We start from the raw sequence: 14,993 nt of genomic DNA on the forward strand, positions 1-14,993 counted from the left end.
CCTTGTCAAGGTTGTCAACTCCGCCTTTACAGCGGTTGTAGTCCAAGATGACCTCTGGCTTCCTGTCCTCCCGGTCACTGATTTTTGCATCCTTGTGACAGGTGCTCATGAGCAGCACATTTCTATGCCTTTTGGGGCAATATGAGACAAGACTGTGCGTCTCCGTGAATGCAAAAAGAGAGGAATGCACAGCTCTGTCTCTCGTTGTCAAAAGTGCTGATGGGAGTTCCGGCTTGTTTCTGCGAACAGTTCCGACCATGGTCATTTTCCTTTTCAGGAGCTCCTGTCCAAGGGCATAGGAAGTGAAGAAATTGTCACACGTAACAGTGTGTCCCTGGAGTCCAGTGGTCAAATCAAGGACCACACGCATGCCTTGATTTCTCTCAGGTGGTCCATCACGAGGCTTGCCGGTGTAAATCTGCATGCTCCAAGCATAGCTTGTCTTGGCATCACATGCTGCCCAGATTTTGATACCGTATTTTGCCGGCTTATTAGGCATGTACTGTTTGAACATGCAACGACCTCTGAATGACACCAGGCACTCGTCCACTGTTATGTTTGGACCAGGGTTGAACATCATTGGAAGGCGCTCCACCCATGAATTCCACAGGTCCCGAATTGGTGCCAGCTTGTCATTCTCTCGTCGGGCAGGTCTTGTGGCCTTGTCATCGAAACGGATGACTCTTGAAAAAATTTTAAATTTTTTCAGCGGCATGACTGCACCAAAAATCGCACGCCCAGTTTGAGCATCCCACAAACTTTCCAGGTTTTCATTTTTGGAGCGATAAACTCCTGCAAGAAGTATCAGACCGATATATGCTTCCATATCTGTCCAGTCCACATCCCTCCAGTCAGCTCCATAAACACGCCTTCCTTCAAGATTAGTCATCTCCACCAAGATGCTTTGGATGCATGATGGAAAAAATAATAAAAAACTGGACTTTATGTCCTCTACACGAGAACAAGCATACCTAGTTGGTCCAGGTGTCAACTTTATAACTTGTGCAGCTGGTGATCTCCCTGGCCTCTGTGGAGGTGGAATGGTAGACCAGGTTATTTGCCCATTTTTAGAAATTAAGGTTTGGTCTGCATCTGCCTCCTCAAAGTCATCCTCCGATTCCTGGTTATCCTCATCCTCTTCTTCAGGGGGATTGCAGTCCTCTGGCTCAGAGTCCTCAGGCTCAGAGTCTTCTAGGTTTTCATTTTCGCTGGAATCCAGCAGAAACTCCACGGTCTCATGAAGAGTGTACCTCTTTGCCATGCTGCCAGCACAGAATGATCCATGTGCAGGACACCAAAGGCACTCTTTTATACCTTTTGCGTGGGAACTACTTTTTTGTTTTCAAAACACAGATGCAGCCCTTACATCTCAACATAAACTTTCTCGAAGTGGAAAAGGTTATTTGTCTTTCATCTCTGTTTGATCTCTCTCTAGCTCTTTCTAAATGTGTGTGCATGCATTAGGCCGCACACACACGTGTTCTGCATGTATGGCTGATTACCTTTGCCTAATTTGAAAATGCTTTCTGTGGCAATCATACCCCTCTCTCTATACAAAGTCTATACAAATGCTCTCTGTGGCTGTCTGTGTGTGTGTGTGTGTGTGTGTGTGTGTGTGTGTGTGTGTGTGTGTGTGTGTGTGTGTGTGTGTGTGTGTGTGTGTGTGTGTGAGTGTGTGTGTGTGTGAGTGTGTGTGAGAGTGTGAGTGAGAGTGTGAGTGTATGAGAGAGAGATAGCATGTGTTCGTGTCTTTGTGTTTGTCTTTGTGTGTGTGTGTGTGTGTGTGTGTGTGTGTGTGAGAGAGAGAGAGTGTGTGTGTGTGAGAGTGTGAGTGAGAGTGTGAGTGTATGAGAGAGAGATAGCATGTGTGCGTGTCTCTGTGTTTGTCTCTGTGTGTGTTTGTCTTTGTGTGTAAGTGTCTTTTTGTGTTTGTGTGTGTGTGTGTGTGTGTGTGTGTGAGAGAGAGAGAGAGAGTGTGTGTGTGTGTGTGTGTGTGTGTGTGTGTGTGTATGTGTGTTTGTGCGTGCATTAGGTCTCACCCCTTTATATCTTTTTTTCTGCATTTGTGACTGATTTTATTTGCCAAATTCTATACAAATGCTCTCTGTGGCAGTCATACCTGTGTGTGTTTAGGTGTGTGTATTTCTGTGTGTGTTTGTGTGAGCATGTGTTTTCCACATTGAATTTGTGCTCAAGTACCAGGCCTTCATTTCGGTGTGAAAATTTTCAGATTTATGTTGCATTTATTGTTTTTTTTTTTGACAAATTGAAAAAAAAAATTACATTTTTTGCATTTCCCATTCATTTTCAATTGGGGTCATATTGACCCCAAAGACCAGATTAATAAAAAATTTTTTTGCATACCTTCAGAACGACCGAATCAATCCCAGTTTTTTTGTGGATGTATAGCTAGACAATTCAGGAAAAGTCACAAAATTTTAATCCTCTGAGATTAAGGGAACCCTTTTTTTTAACTAATGAAATGTCCATTGGGGTCATATATACCCCAAGGTCCAATTGAGGGTTAAAAATCCTGGCTCCGCCACTGGATGAAAGGTCGCCATTCCTTTTTATTTTTTATTCTGTGGCGGAAACGCTTCCATACAATATGACCCTTTTTCACATTTTCTGGTTTCTCAGAAGCAGAAGTCATCATAGTTGGGTAAATGAGACTTCATTAATATATTTTTTTGTTTCCATTTGCACAAATAGCAAAACTCCACAATAGTATTTTCAAAACTTTCAAAAAAAAAAAATAGAGAGCGATGTCAGCAGTTAGAAGAAAGATGTCATTTTTTACCATCACTCTCTGACAGAACTAGTTTTTTTTGTCATTTGATTCAATGGTAATATAATAGTGTTACAAATGTAGGCTACATATATATATATATATATATATATATATATATATATATATATATATATATATATATATATATATATATATATATATATATATAAATACTATATAAAACTAAAACTATAAAACTTTGCAGGATTTACGATATTGACGAAAGGGTCTGTTTTTTCAAGACATGATTTAACAAATCCAAATAAGGATTACTAACTACATCATCACTAACATCGCCTATATTAAATCCTTTTAACAGATAGGATATTTCTTGTTCAAAAGCAATTGTTGCTCTTCTCTGAAGGTTAATAAACCTGAGTTCAGCTGCAAGACACTGAGTCCATCTACTGGAAAAACGCGGTACTACAGCAGGTAAATACACAGTTGAAAATCGAAAGAGTGGCACAACAAAACACAGTTTCGCGTTTGATATTCGTCGAATATTCTCCTGCATTGGAAAATGAATGTTTTCTGACTGTATTAGCTACAGTGGGTGCATAAAATGTAAGAATAACATAGTAATAAAAAGAGATTCCTTTCTTCGGGAATTGCCTGTTGAGTCACTAGTTTCCAAACAAACGAAACTTACGCTTCCAAGTTTCATTTTAATGCAGCAAAATGGCAGAAGAAGCTTTCCTCGATCGGGAATCTCTCAGATGCTCCATTTGTCAGGATCTCTTCAGAAATCCAGTGATTATTCCCTGCGGACACAGCTTCTGTAAGGACTGCATTACACGTCTGTGGGATCAGGGTATGAGCAGATGCCCTCAATGCAAACAGACCTTTAACAACAGACCAGACTGGCTACACGCGAAGGAACTTTCTGAGAAGCTGATGAAGATGAGAACACGGGCTGAGGAGGAAGCCGAAGATGTGAGCTGTGACTCCTGCAGCTCCACAACAACCAAAGCCATCCGATCCTGCCTCACCTGTCTCGCCTCTTACTGCAGCACTCACCTGGAGCAACACGATGAGCTTCACGCGCGGAGAAAACACCAGCTGACTGATGCCACGGATCTCCAGAATAAAATCTGCTCTCAGCACGGGAAACTTATCGATATTTTCTGCCGTACTGATCAGCAGTGTGTCTGTGTGCTGTGTGCACTATATGAACACAAGAGTCACGACACCATCTCAGCTTCTGATGAAAGAGCAGACAGACAGGTAGGTCCTGGCAGATTGATAGTGGCTTATAATATCTGTCAGTCTATGTGTCACATTAACAAAAATATGTTCTGAGGATTTCGCTAACTTTCCCATTAAGTTATGAAATGGAATGTTCGTGGAACGTCCAGGTTTTCATTGATATGTTTAAAAAAAAACGTTATTTTTACAAGATGTAATATAAGTCTCTGGTGTCTCCAGAATGTGTCTGTGAAGTTTCAGCTCAAAATCCCCCACAGATAATTTATTATAGCTTGTCAAATTTGACCCTATTTGGGCGTGAGAAAAAACACGCCGTTTTTGTGTGTGTCCCTTTAAATGCAAATGAGCTGCTGCTCCCGCCCCCTTTCCAGAAGAGGGCGGAGCTTTAACAGCTCAACAACAACAAAGCTGGAGAATCTCACGCAGCCAAAATGAGGATTGTCAGTAACGGTGTTCAGCCTTACATTGTTCAAACCGGAGTCGACACTGATGGAGAGACTCAGGAAGAAGTTACAACTTTTAGACGTTTCTGAATGGTTAGTGGATAAATTGATGTAGTTGCTGTGGAGTTGGTTCAACTCATCCACTAGCATGTGTCGTCACGTTCATCTTTTGTGTTGAATTGACCCTCGTTTGTGAAGCAGTCCGGCGTAAAATGACGGCATGTCAACAACACTCTACTACAACAACTCTTCCTCTTCTCTAAAGCAGCCCAACATGGCCCCGCCCCCTTTGTTGTGTGTTCTTGGGGGCGGGGTTTATGTAAATTTTGGGGTTTGTGATGTCACTAACCCAGGAAGAAGCTCGTTGCATTCCCTAGTAGTGATTTCTGTAAAAGAAAATATCTCTCTTTGCCTTGAACTTTGAGCGTCGTAACTTTGCAGATGTTGTTTATGCTCAAACAGAAACTTTACACACTAACTAAAGTTAAAAAAGTGAAATCATAACCATAATTAACCACCCCTTTAATAATCTAAAGACCCTTTCCCCACTTTACAATAAGATGACATTTGTTAAAATGAGTTAACATGAACTAACAATGAAAAATACAGTAGGTCTAAAGTATTAATAATCTTCGACATTAACATTTTTATTAACTAACATTACAAAAGGTTAATAAATACTTTTAAAAATATATTGTTTATATTGTGTATTTGCAAGGTGTTATCAAGAGCCTTTATCGGTTAATGGATGTTAAAACTGGAACCACTGATGCAGATAAAGAACCTTTATTTTTAAGACTTTTATTTCATTAATTTTAATATCTCAATCCTGGGGTGCGTTTCCCAAAACGAACTATGGTCACATGTTCCGTCATTACCAATAGAGTTCAATGGGACTTACGACATAGTTGGCTAACCATGCTTTCGGGAAACGCACCCCAGGTCTCTAAAAGTTTTATCTGTGGTTAAAAACTAAAATATATAACTATTTTCTGTTGCTAGAGGAAGTTGATGGAAACACGAGTGAAGTTTTTGCAGAACATCCAAGACAGAGAGAAGGATTATAAAGAGCTAACGCAGACTAAGGAGTCGATCCGTGTGAGTATTGATCACAGATCTCTCATCATCTGTCTGTCATTCATCAACAATCTATAATGTTTTCATGCTAACTACTTTAGAACACTTTAAAAAGATGTTTATATGAACATTCTATTAACGCTACTGTAGCATTTGTTCATAACTTTTAGAGAACCTCGCCAGAACGTTCTTAGAACATTCCCTGTTAGTAGTCATTTTAGTCTAGGAGAAACATCTAATTTGTTAATTAAACTCTAGTTTGTTCAATTCAGTTCACATTAGGCAGAAATAACGAGCTTGTTAAAGCAATCATTACAAGTTGTGATCATAATGATTCCAGTATTTGGAAAATAAATGTACTTTGTGATTGTTCTTCCTGGACCAGCGTTCAGCACAGACAGCAGTCACAGAAAGCGAACGAATCTTCAGCGAGGTGCTGCAGTCTCTTCAGAAAACAAGCTGCCGCGTGAAAGAACTGATTGCAGATCAACAGAGAGCTGAACTCAATCATATTGAAGGAGTTCAGGAGAAAGTCCAGCAGAAGATCGCTGACATGAAGATGAAGGTGTCTGAGCTCGATCAGTTTATGACCACTGAAGATCACATTCATTTCCTGCAGGTTTGTAAAGATCCTCCGAAAACACAATCATATGCTGCTGATCAAGAGATTGACATTAATAAAACTCTAATTTCTTAAGTTGATAAAAGAACAGAACAGCATGTCCTTATTGTTTGATGAAGAAACCACTCGATTATATTTACGTTTCGATATCATAAAAATAAAAAATAGGCTATTGACAAAGTTTCTAAAGAATATAATGTAGATTTTTGTATTGAAATGTATTTTTCATTCTGCATTATTTGTTAGAATTACCCGTCTGACTGTGAAGAATCCATGTCTGAAGAATTTGAAGATCTTTCCAGCATTTCTGAACATCCAGATGCTTTTTTTCACAACGTGACGATGCTGGTTTCTAAAATGCAAGAGCGTTTGTTGGATGTCACCAAAACGACAGAGATCGAGATCAAGATCAAGTCTGTAAAAGGTTGGAAGACTTCATTATAGATTCTCCTTTTTTTTTTTTTTTGTAGCACCAAAGTATAATGCATGTTTGAGTTCTTTCCACATCTCTGTTACACTGTAAAACATGTGATATGATCAATCAGTCATGACAACATATGACTTTTACATTACTTTAACTCATCAAAATAAGTTAAGCAATTTTCAACAGTTTTTATAAATTCAACTAAGTTTTAAAAAGGATTAGTTCAGTTCAGAATTAAAATTTCCTGATAATTTACTCACCCTCCATGTCATCCAAGCTGTTTATGTCTTTCTTTCTTCAGTGGAAGAGAAATGAAGGTTTTTGAGGAAAACATTCCAGGATTTTTCTCCATATAGTGGACTTCACTGGGGTTCAACGGGTTGAAGGTCCAAATGTCAGTTTCAGTGCAGCTTCAAAGAGCTCTACATGATCCCAGACGAGGAATAAGAGTCTTATCTAGAGAAACCATCGCTCATTTTCTAAAAAAAAAAAAAAAAAAAATTTACTTTTTAACCACAAATGCTCGTCTTGCACTGCTCTGTGATGCGCCACGCATTACGTAATCACGTTGGAAAGGTCACGTGTGATGTAGACTTTGTAGACACTTTCTCGGTACTTCCGCCTACGTCACGCGTGACCTTTCCAACGTGATTACGTAATGAGTGGCGCATCACAGAGCAGTGCAAGATGAGAATTTGTGGTTAAAAAGCATATAATTTTAAATTTTTTTTTAGAAAATGGCCGATGGTTTCTCTAGATTAGACTCTTATTCCTCGTCTGGGATCATGTAGAGCTCTTTGAAGCTGCACTGAAACTGACATTTTGGACCTTCAACCCGTTGAACCCCAGTGAAGTCCACTATATAGAGAAAAATCCTGGAATGTTTTCCTCAAAAACCTTCATTTCTCTTCCACTGAAGAAAGAAAGACAAAAACATCTTGGATGACATGGGGGTGAGTAAATTATCAGGAAATTTTAATTCTGAACTGAACTAATCCTTTATGGAAGACACTGTTAAAGTAAAGAAAGTTTTAAAAGTGAAATAGAAAAAAGGTTATAGAAGTTTAAGTTTATGCAAATGTTCAACCTTTTACAAACAATCAAAAGACGTGGAAAGCAACCACACATGTGTTATACTTTGCATGAGCCATCATAAATGGACAATCAGAATGAAGTGAGTTTTTACTTAAAACAAGAACAAATATCTGCCAATAGGTTCAGAAAAATAAACTTAATTCAAACGGAAAACAGATTTTTTTTGAGCCCACTGCCAGATATATGTTCATAAATTCACTTAATTTTGAGATATTTTTCTGAAAACAACATGTCATTTTGCTTTTCCAGTAAATATATCTTAATTTAAGAATGTTTAGATATTTGTACTGGAAAACAAGACAAAAATACTAAGTAAGAAAATCATTGAGCAGGTCTGAATGCGCCTTATGCATCTAGTTTTTATGCATCTAGTCTAGTAGTTTGGGTGTGACAGTGACAGTTAACAGATTTAAGTGCACTAAATGAGAAATCCTACATTTCATGTACTAAAAATGATTATGTGTAGGAAGTAAACATGTCATTTGCTTTTCTCCTCAGTTTTGCCTCCTGTTGGTGGAATTGTGAAACTGTCTGAAACTCCAGCGTTTGGTAAAAAAGATGAGCGGTGGAATTGTGACATCTGCCTGGTGACAAATGAAGGCACAACTAGCCATTGTGTTGCATGCCATGAGCCAAAGCCAAATATGAAAAGCAAGTTTTGTTTTGGTAGTTTTGCCAACCAACGTGCTGCAACACTATTTAAAGACTCGGGTCTTCGTTTTCAGAAAGATCAGAGTAAAGGTGATCAGAGTAAAGGTAATGCATCGACAGCGATTGAGTCCTGTACCATCCAAACCGATTTAACATGTTCAATGTCTTCTCTAGCATCTACTTGTGGATTTGATTTTGGCAACGCGTCTTCATCTGTTTTCAAATTTGATGTTGAACAGTACAAGAAGAAAGAAAATGAGGCTTTTACAGCTGCAGACAAGACTAGTCATGATGGTAATCCCTTTTCAACTAGCAGCGACTTGTGTGGTTCTGTTCAGCTTGACCAGAAGAATGTTTTCCGTTTTGGGGAATTAGTTAAAGGATTTAACTTCAGTTTTCAGTATGTTCCCTCTAAATCCACATCTGTGCTAAATCAAAGTGAAGCTTCTTGCCCAGATGATGAAGAAGAAACATACGAGCCAGCTGTACCATTACCAGATGTTATTGAGATCTCAACTGGAGAGGAAAATGAACAAGTAGTTTTTAGTCACAAAGCCAAACTATACCGCTTTGACAAAGAATTACTCCAGTGGAAGGAAAGAGGCGTAGGTGAACTCAAAATACTTGAAAATGATAAACCCAGACGGGCAAGACTCGTGATGAGGAGAGAGCAGGTTTTGAAATTATGTGCAAACCACTGGATTACTCCAAATATGAAGCTCGAGCCAATGAAAGCGTCCGAGAATGCGTGGACGTGGAACGCCTTTGATTTTGCTGATGGAGAAGGCAGGGATCAGACGTTAGCGGTGCGGTTTAAACTGCAGGAGTCTGCGGATGCTTTCAGGAAAATCTTTGAAGAAGCAGTGGCCACTGCCTCTAGTTTACCAGAGAGAGGTGAGCGTCTGTAATCCATCATATTTGCTAAATAAAGCAGGCTACTTGTTTCTTAATCATTTCTGATTCCAAAAATAGTGCCTGTTTTGTTCTAGCACATCACTTTCTCAAAAAATACACTAAGGCCCTTTAAGGTTCTATATAGAATCTTAAAGGGCGCCTCATCATCATGGGATCATTTTATGGATTTAGTTTTAATAATTTTTTTTATTTTGATTATAATTACCATACTTTATCATTAGAGAAAAAAAATTAAATAACCCGAAAATATTATCAAAGTCTTCATATATACAAAGACGATGTGCTATAAATGGGAGATAGTATATTGCGGAATAAGTCCGGCCTTCTAAATAAAAGAACCAATCGCCATTTGATAAAGTCATTGTGTCATTGCAGCTGCTGTTAGAATCTCAGTTTAATCGTGAGCTTGATGAACAGCTTTGGAGAATTTGATGTTTCCCCATTCAGAGAGATAGAAGCTTACATGATTGAAATAGCTGCCCAAGAGGCGTCAAGTCAAATGACTTGCCTTAAAGGAACTTGTTACGTCCCTTGTTACGGTGTTACGGCAATCATTTAAGACACTTCTCCTTTTTGACATAAAGGGTTCTTTAACATTGTGTCAAGAATCCTAGAGTTCTATATAGAACCCCATTGAACCTTATTTTTCTAGCAGTGCATGATGTGCATTACCTAGCATTTTTGTTTTCGACAACCATTTGTAAGGTGAAGAAGTCTTGCATGATCCCTGAATCACCAGACAAACTGGTGATTCCTGTCTTACTCTGAGCCAGGTTACAACTATTCATTCAGCTCTCAGACTCTCAATATTTTTCCACTATAAAGAACCTTTAGTGCAATGGAAAGATTGATGGATATTAAAGGATCTTCATTTAACCATTGATGCTGATAAAGAACTTTATGGACAGGTTTATTGATATTTTTGAACTCAGTATCATCAGATTAGGTAATATTATGACTTTTTTGCAAATCAACAGAATTTTTTTCTCAACATGCTGTGTTATGAATTATTTTCAAAGTTCTATCAAACTCTAGATGGCACAGGCTGACAGGTCCTTAACAGCAGCAACAGCAATAACAGTAGCAGCAATAACAGCAACAGTGGCAGCAATAACAGCAGCAGCAGCAGCAGCAATATCAGAAGCAGCAATAACGGCAGCAGCAATAACAGCAGCAGCAGCAAAAACAGCAGCAGCAATAATAACGGCAACAGCAATAACAGTAGCAGCATTAACAGCAGCAGCAATAACAGCAGCAGCAATAACGGTAGCAGCAATAACAGTAGCAACAATAACAGCAGCAGCAATAACAGCAGCAGCAGCAAAAAACAGTAGCAGTGGCAACAAACATTAACAGCAGCAGCAATAACCGTAGCAGCAATAACAGCAGCAGCATAACAGCAGCATAATAGCAGCAGCAGCAAAAACAGTAGCAGTGGCAACAAACATTAACAGCAGCAGCAATAACCGTAGCAGCAATAACAGCAGCAGCATAACAGCAATAATAGTAGGAGCAGCAAAAACAGTAGCAGCAGCAGCAACAATAACAGCAGCAGCAATAACGGCAGCAGCCATAACAGTAGCATCAATAGCGGCTGCAGCAATAACAGTAGCAGCAATAACAGCAGCAGCAAAAACAGCAGCAGCAATATCAGTAACAACAATAACAGCAGCAGCAATAACGGCAGCAGCAGCAAAATCTGTAGCAGCGCAACAAACATTAACAGCAGCAATAACAGCAGCAGCAATAGCAGCAGCAGCATTAACGGCAACAGTAATAACAGTAGCAGCAATAACAGCAGCGGCAACAAGCATTAACAGAAGCAACAATAACTGCAGCAGCAATAGCAGCAGCAGCAATAACTGCAGCAGCAATAAGAGTATCAGCAATATCAGTATCAGCAATAACAGTAGCAGCAATAACAGCAGCAGCAAAAACAGCAGCAGCAATAACATTAGCAGCAATAACGGCAGCAGCAGTAACAGTAGCAGCAATAACAGTAGCAGCAAAAACAGTAGCAGCAATAACAGTAGCAACAATAAGAGCAGCAGCAATAACTGCAGCAGCAATAACAGCAGCAGCAATAACAGCAGCAGCAAAAACAGTAGCAGCAAAAACAGTAGCAGCGGCAACAAACATTAACAGCAGCAGCAATAACAGCAACAGCAATAACAGTAGCAGTGGCAACGAACATTAACAGCAGCAGGAATAACCGTAGCAGCAATAACTGCAGCAGCAATAACAGTAGCAGCAATAGCAGCAGCAGCCAAAACATTAGCAGCGGCAACAAACATTAACAGCAGCAGCAAAAACGCAGCAGCAATAACAGTAGCAGCAATAACAGTAGCAGCAATAACGTTAGCAGCAATAACGGTAGCAACAATAACAGCAGCAGCAATAACAGCAGCAGCAGCAAAAACAGTAGCAGTGGGAACAAACATTAACTGCAGCAGCAATAACCGTAGCAGCAATAACAGCAGCAGCAATATCAGCAGCAGCAATAATAGTAGGAGCAGCAAAAACAGTAGCAGCAGCAGCAATAACGGCAGCAGCAGCAATAATGGCAGCAGCCATAACAGTAGCATCAATAGCGGCAGCAGCAATAACAGTAGCAGTAATAACAGCAGCAGCAAAAACAGCAGCAGCAATATCAGTAACAACAATAACAGCAGCAGCAATAACGGCAGCAGCAGCAGCAAAAACTGTAGCAGCGCAACAAACATTAAGAGCAGCAATAACAGCAGCAGCAATAGCAGCAGCAACATTAACGGCAACAGTAATAACAGTAGCAGCAATAACAGCAGCGGCAACAAGCATTAACAGAAGCAACAATAACTGCAGCAGCAATAACAGCAGCAGCAATAGCAGCAGCAGCAATAACTGCAGCAGCAATAAGAGTATCAGCAATAAGAGTATCAGCAATAAGAGTATCAGCAATAACAGTAGCAGCAATAACAGCAATAATAAGCAGCAAAAGCAGCAGCAGCAATAACATAGCTAAAAACAGTAGCAGCAATAACAATAGCAACAGTAAGAGCAGCAGCAATAACAATAAGTATAAGAGTATAAGAGCAATAATAAGCAGCAAATAACGGCAGCAGCAATAACAGTAGCAACAAGCAGCAATAAGAGCAGCAGCAATAAGAGTATCAGCTATAACAGCAGCAGTGATAACAGCATTATAACAACAAACAATAACAGCAGCAGCAATAACAGTAGCAACAATAACAGCAGCAGCAGCAAAAACAGTAGCAGTGGCAACAAACATTAACAGCAGCAGCAATAACCGTAGCAGCAATAACAGTAGCAGCAATAGCAACAGCAGCAGCAAAAACAGCAGCAGCAATAACAGTAGCAACAATAACAGCAGAAGCAGCAATAACGGCAGTAGCAATAACAGTAGCAGCTATAACAGCAGCAGCAATAGCAGCAGCAGCAAAAACAGTAGCAGTAGGCAACACACATTAACAGCAGCAGCAATAACAACAGCAGCAGCAATAACAGTAGCAGCAATAACAGCAGCAGCAGCAAAAACAGTAGCAGCGGCAACAAACATTAACAGCAGCAGCAATAACAGCAGCAGCAAAAACTGCAGCAGCAATAACAGCAGCAGCAATAGCAGCAGCAGCATTAATGGCAACAGCAATAGCAGCAGCAATAACAGCAGCGGCAACAAACAGTAGCAGCAGCAGCAATAACGGCAGCAGCAATAACAGTAGCATCAATAGCGGCAGCAGCAATAACAGTAACAGCAATAACAGCAGCAGCAAAAACAGCAGCAGCAATATCAGTAACAACATTAACAGCAGCAGCAATAACAACAGCAGCAGCAGCAATAACAGTAGCAGCAATAACAGCAGCAGCAGCAAAAACAGTAGCAGCGGCAACAAACATTAACAGCAGCATCAATAACAGCAGCAGCAAAAACTGCAGCAGCAATAACAGCAGCAGCAATAGCAGCAGCAGCATTAATGGCAACAGCAATAGCAGCAGCAATAACAGCAGCGGCAACAAACAGTAGCAGCAGCAGCAATAACGGCAGCAGCAATAACAGTAGCATCAATAGCGGCAGCAGCAATAACAGTAACAGCAATAACAGCAGCAGCAAAAACAGCAGCAGCTATATCAGTAACAACAATAACAGCAGCAGCAATAACAGCAGCAGCGATAGCAGCAGCAGCAATAACTGCAGCAGCAATAAGAGTATCAGCAATAACAGTATCAGCAATAACAGTATCAGCAATAACAGTAGCAGCAATAACAGCAGCAGCAAAAACAGCAGCAGCAATAACAGTAGCAACAATAAGAGCATCAGCAATAACGGCAGCAGCAATAACAGTAGCAGCAAAAACAGTAGCAGCAATAACAGTAGCAACAATAAGAGCAGCAGCAATAACTGCAGCAGCAATAAGAGTATCAGCTATAACAGCAGCAGCAATAACAGCAGCAGCAAAAACAGTAGCAGCAAAAACAGTAGCAGCGACAACAAACATTAACAGCAGCAGCAATAACTGCAGCAGCAATAGCAGCAGCAGCAATAACGGTAGCAGCAATAACAACAGCAGCAATAGCAGCAGCAGCATTAACGGCAACAGTAATAACAGTAGCAGCAATAACAGCAGCGGCAACAAGCATTAACAGAAGCAACAATAACTGCAGCAACAATAAGAGCATAGTGTTGTCAAAAGTACCGACTTCGGTACCTAGTCGGTACTGAAATTTTAAAAACGTGACGCTTTGAGCGCTGTTGAGTGGATTCGTAAACATCTCTGACTGGCCGTTGTTTTCACGGCTCATCGGATATGTCTGTGATAGGCTTCAATGATCAACGCTGTAAAAACGTTGTAAATAGTCATCAATTAATCTCTTCACTAAGCGCTTATACAGATACACACGGGAGCGTTTGAAAGCAGGCGTCTATCGCGGATCGGTCCACTGTTAGACGCCTGCTTTCAATCGCTCGCGCTCCCACTTTCAAAACGCTTTCAAATTCAAACACTTCCGTGTGCTTTCAAATGCTCCCATGCGTTGATCATTGTAGTCAATCAAAGGCATATCCGATGAGCGCGTCAACACAATGGCCAATCAGATATGTTTATGAATCCGCTCAACAGCGCTCAAAGCGTCACGTTTTTAAAATTTCAGTACCGATAGGTACCGAAGTCGGTACTTTTGACAACACTATAAGAGCAGCAGCAATAACGGCAGCAGCAATAACAGTAGCAGCAAAAACAGTAGCAGCAATAACAGTAGCAACAATAAGAGCAACAGCAATAACTGCAGCAGCAATAAGAGTATCAGCTATAATAGCAGCAGCAATAACAGCAGCAGCAAAAACAGTAGCAGCAATAACAGTAGCAACAATAAGAGCAGCAGCAATAACCGCAGCAGCAATAAGAGTATCAGCTATAACAGCAGCAGCAATAACAGCAGCAGCAAAAACAGTAGCAGCGCGACAAACATTAACAGCAGCAGCAATAACAGCAACAGCAATAACAGTAGCAGCGGCAATGAACATTAACAGCAGCAGGAATAACCGTAGCAGCAATAACTGCAGCAGCAATAACAGTAGCAGCAATAGCAGCAGCAGCCAAAACAGTAGCAGCGGCAACAAACATTAACAGCAGCAGCAAAAACTGCAGCAGCAATAGCAGCAGCAGCAATAGCAGCAGCAGCAATAACAGCAGCAGCAATAACAGCAGCAGCAGCAAAAACAGTAGCAGCGGCAACGAACATTAACAGCAGGAGTAATAACCGTAGCAGCAATAA

At 40.3% G+C, this 14,993-nt stretch overlaps 3 protein-coding genes across 5 annotated transcripts in view; 1 reads left to right on the plus strand and 2 right to left on the minus strand.

Moving 5' to 3' along the window:
• The window catches only part of LOC125270813 (piggyBac transposable element-derived protein 4-like), a 2,315-nt gene extending 913 nt beyond the window's left edge, over nt 1-1,402 (minus strand). Inside the window, exon 1 of the mRNA XM_048194790.1 lies at nt 2-1,402. Coding sequence (XP_048050747.1) covers nt 2-1,261 — 1,260 coding nt within the window. The 5' untranslated portion in view covers nt 1,262-1,402. The remainder of the gene's footprint in view (nt 1) is intronic.
• nms (neuromedin S) overlaps nt 1-3,918 on the minus strand; it is a 24,127-nt gene extending 20,209 nt beyond the window's left edge. Inside the window, exon 1 of the mRNA XM_048194796.1 lies at nt 3,809-3,918. The gene's annotated coding sequence lies outside the window, so the exon portion shown is untranslated. The remainder of the gene's footprint in view (nt 1-3,808) is intronic.
• Nucleotides 3,078-9,356, plus strand: LOC125270812. 3 transcript variants are annotated; one of them, XM_048194788.1, is made up of 6 exons: nt 3,079-4,015; nt 5,443-5,538; nt 5,903-6,136; nt 6,386-6,563; nt 8,157-8,414; nt 8,484-9,355. In XM_048194788.1, exons 1-6 carry the CDS (start codon nt 3,470-3,472, stop codon nt 9,215-9,217), a joined length of 2,046 nt encoding a protein of 681 aa, XP_048050745.1. In that variant the 5' UTR covers nt 3,079-3,469; the 3' UTR covers nt 9,218-9,355. The 3 variants fall into 3 exon arrangements, with proteins under 3 accessions (XP_048050744.1, XP_048050745.1, XP_048050746.1); XM_048194789.1 differs by having other exon boundaries at nt 3,084-4,015; nt 8,157-8,399; XM_048194787.1 differs by having other exon boundaries at nt 3,078-4,015; nt 8,157-9,356.
• Nucleotides 9,357-14,993: the final 5,637 nt, after the last annotated feature.

The sequence above is a fragment of the Megalobrama amblycephala genome, linkage group LG6 (genome assembly GCF_018812025.1).
Source record: "Megalobrama amblycephala isolate DHTTF-2021 linkage group LG6, ASM1881202v1, whole genome shotgun sequence".
In the NCBI taxonomy this organism is placed as follows: Eukaryota; Metazoa; Chordata; class Actinopteri; order Cypriniformes; family Xenocyprididae; genus Megalobrama; species Megalobrama amblycephala.

Bases quoted from the DNA above. Each gene is read 5' to 3' on its own strand.
- LOC125270812 (XM_048194787.1), top strand. From the start codon at position 3,470: ATGGCAGAAGAAGCTTTCCTCGATCGGGAATCTCTCAGATGCTCCATT. The intron at 4,016-5,442 runs GTAGGTCCTGGC...TTCTGTTGCTAG, and splicing joins ATGAAAGAGCAGACAGACAG to AGGAAGTTGATGGAAACACG. The intron at 6,564-8,156 runs GTTGGAAGACTT...TTTTCTCCTCAG, and splicing joins CAAGATCAAGTCTGTAAAAG to TTTTGCCTCCTGTTGGTGGA.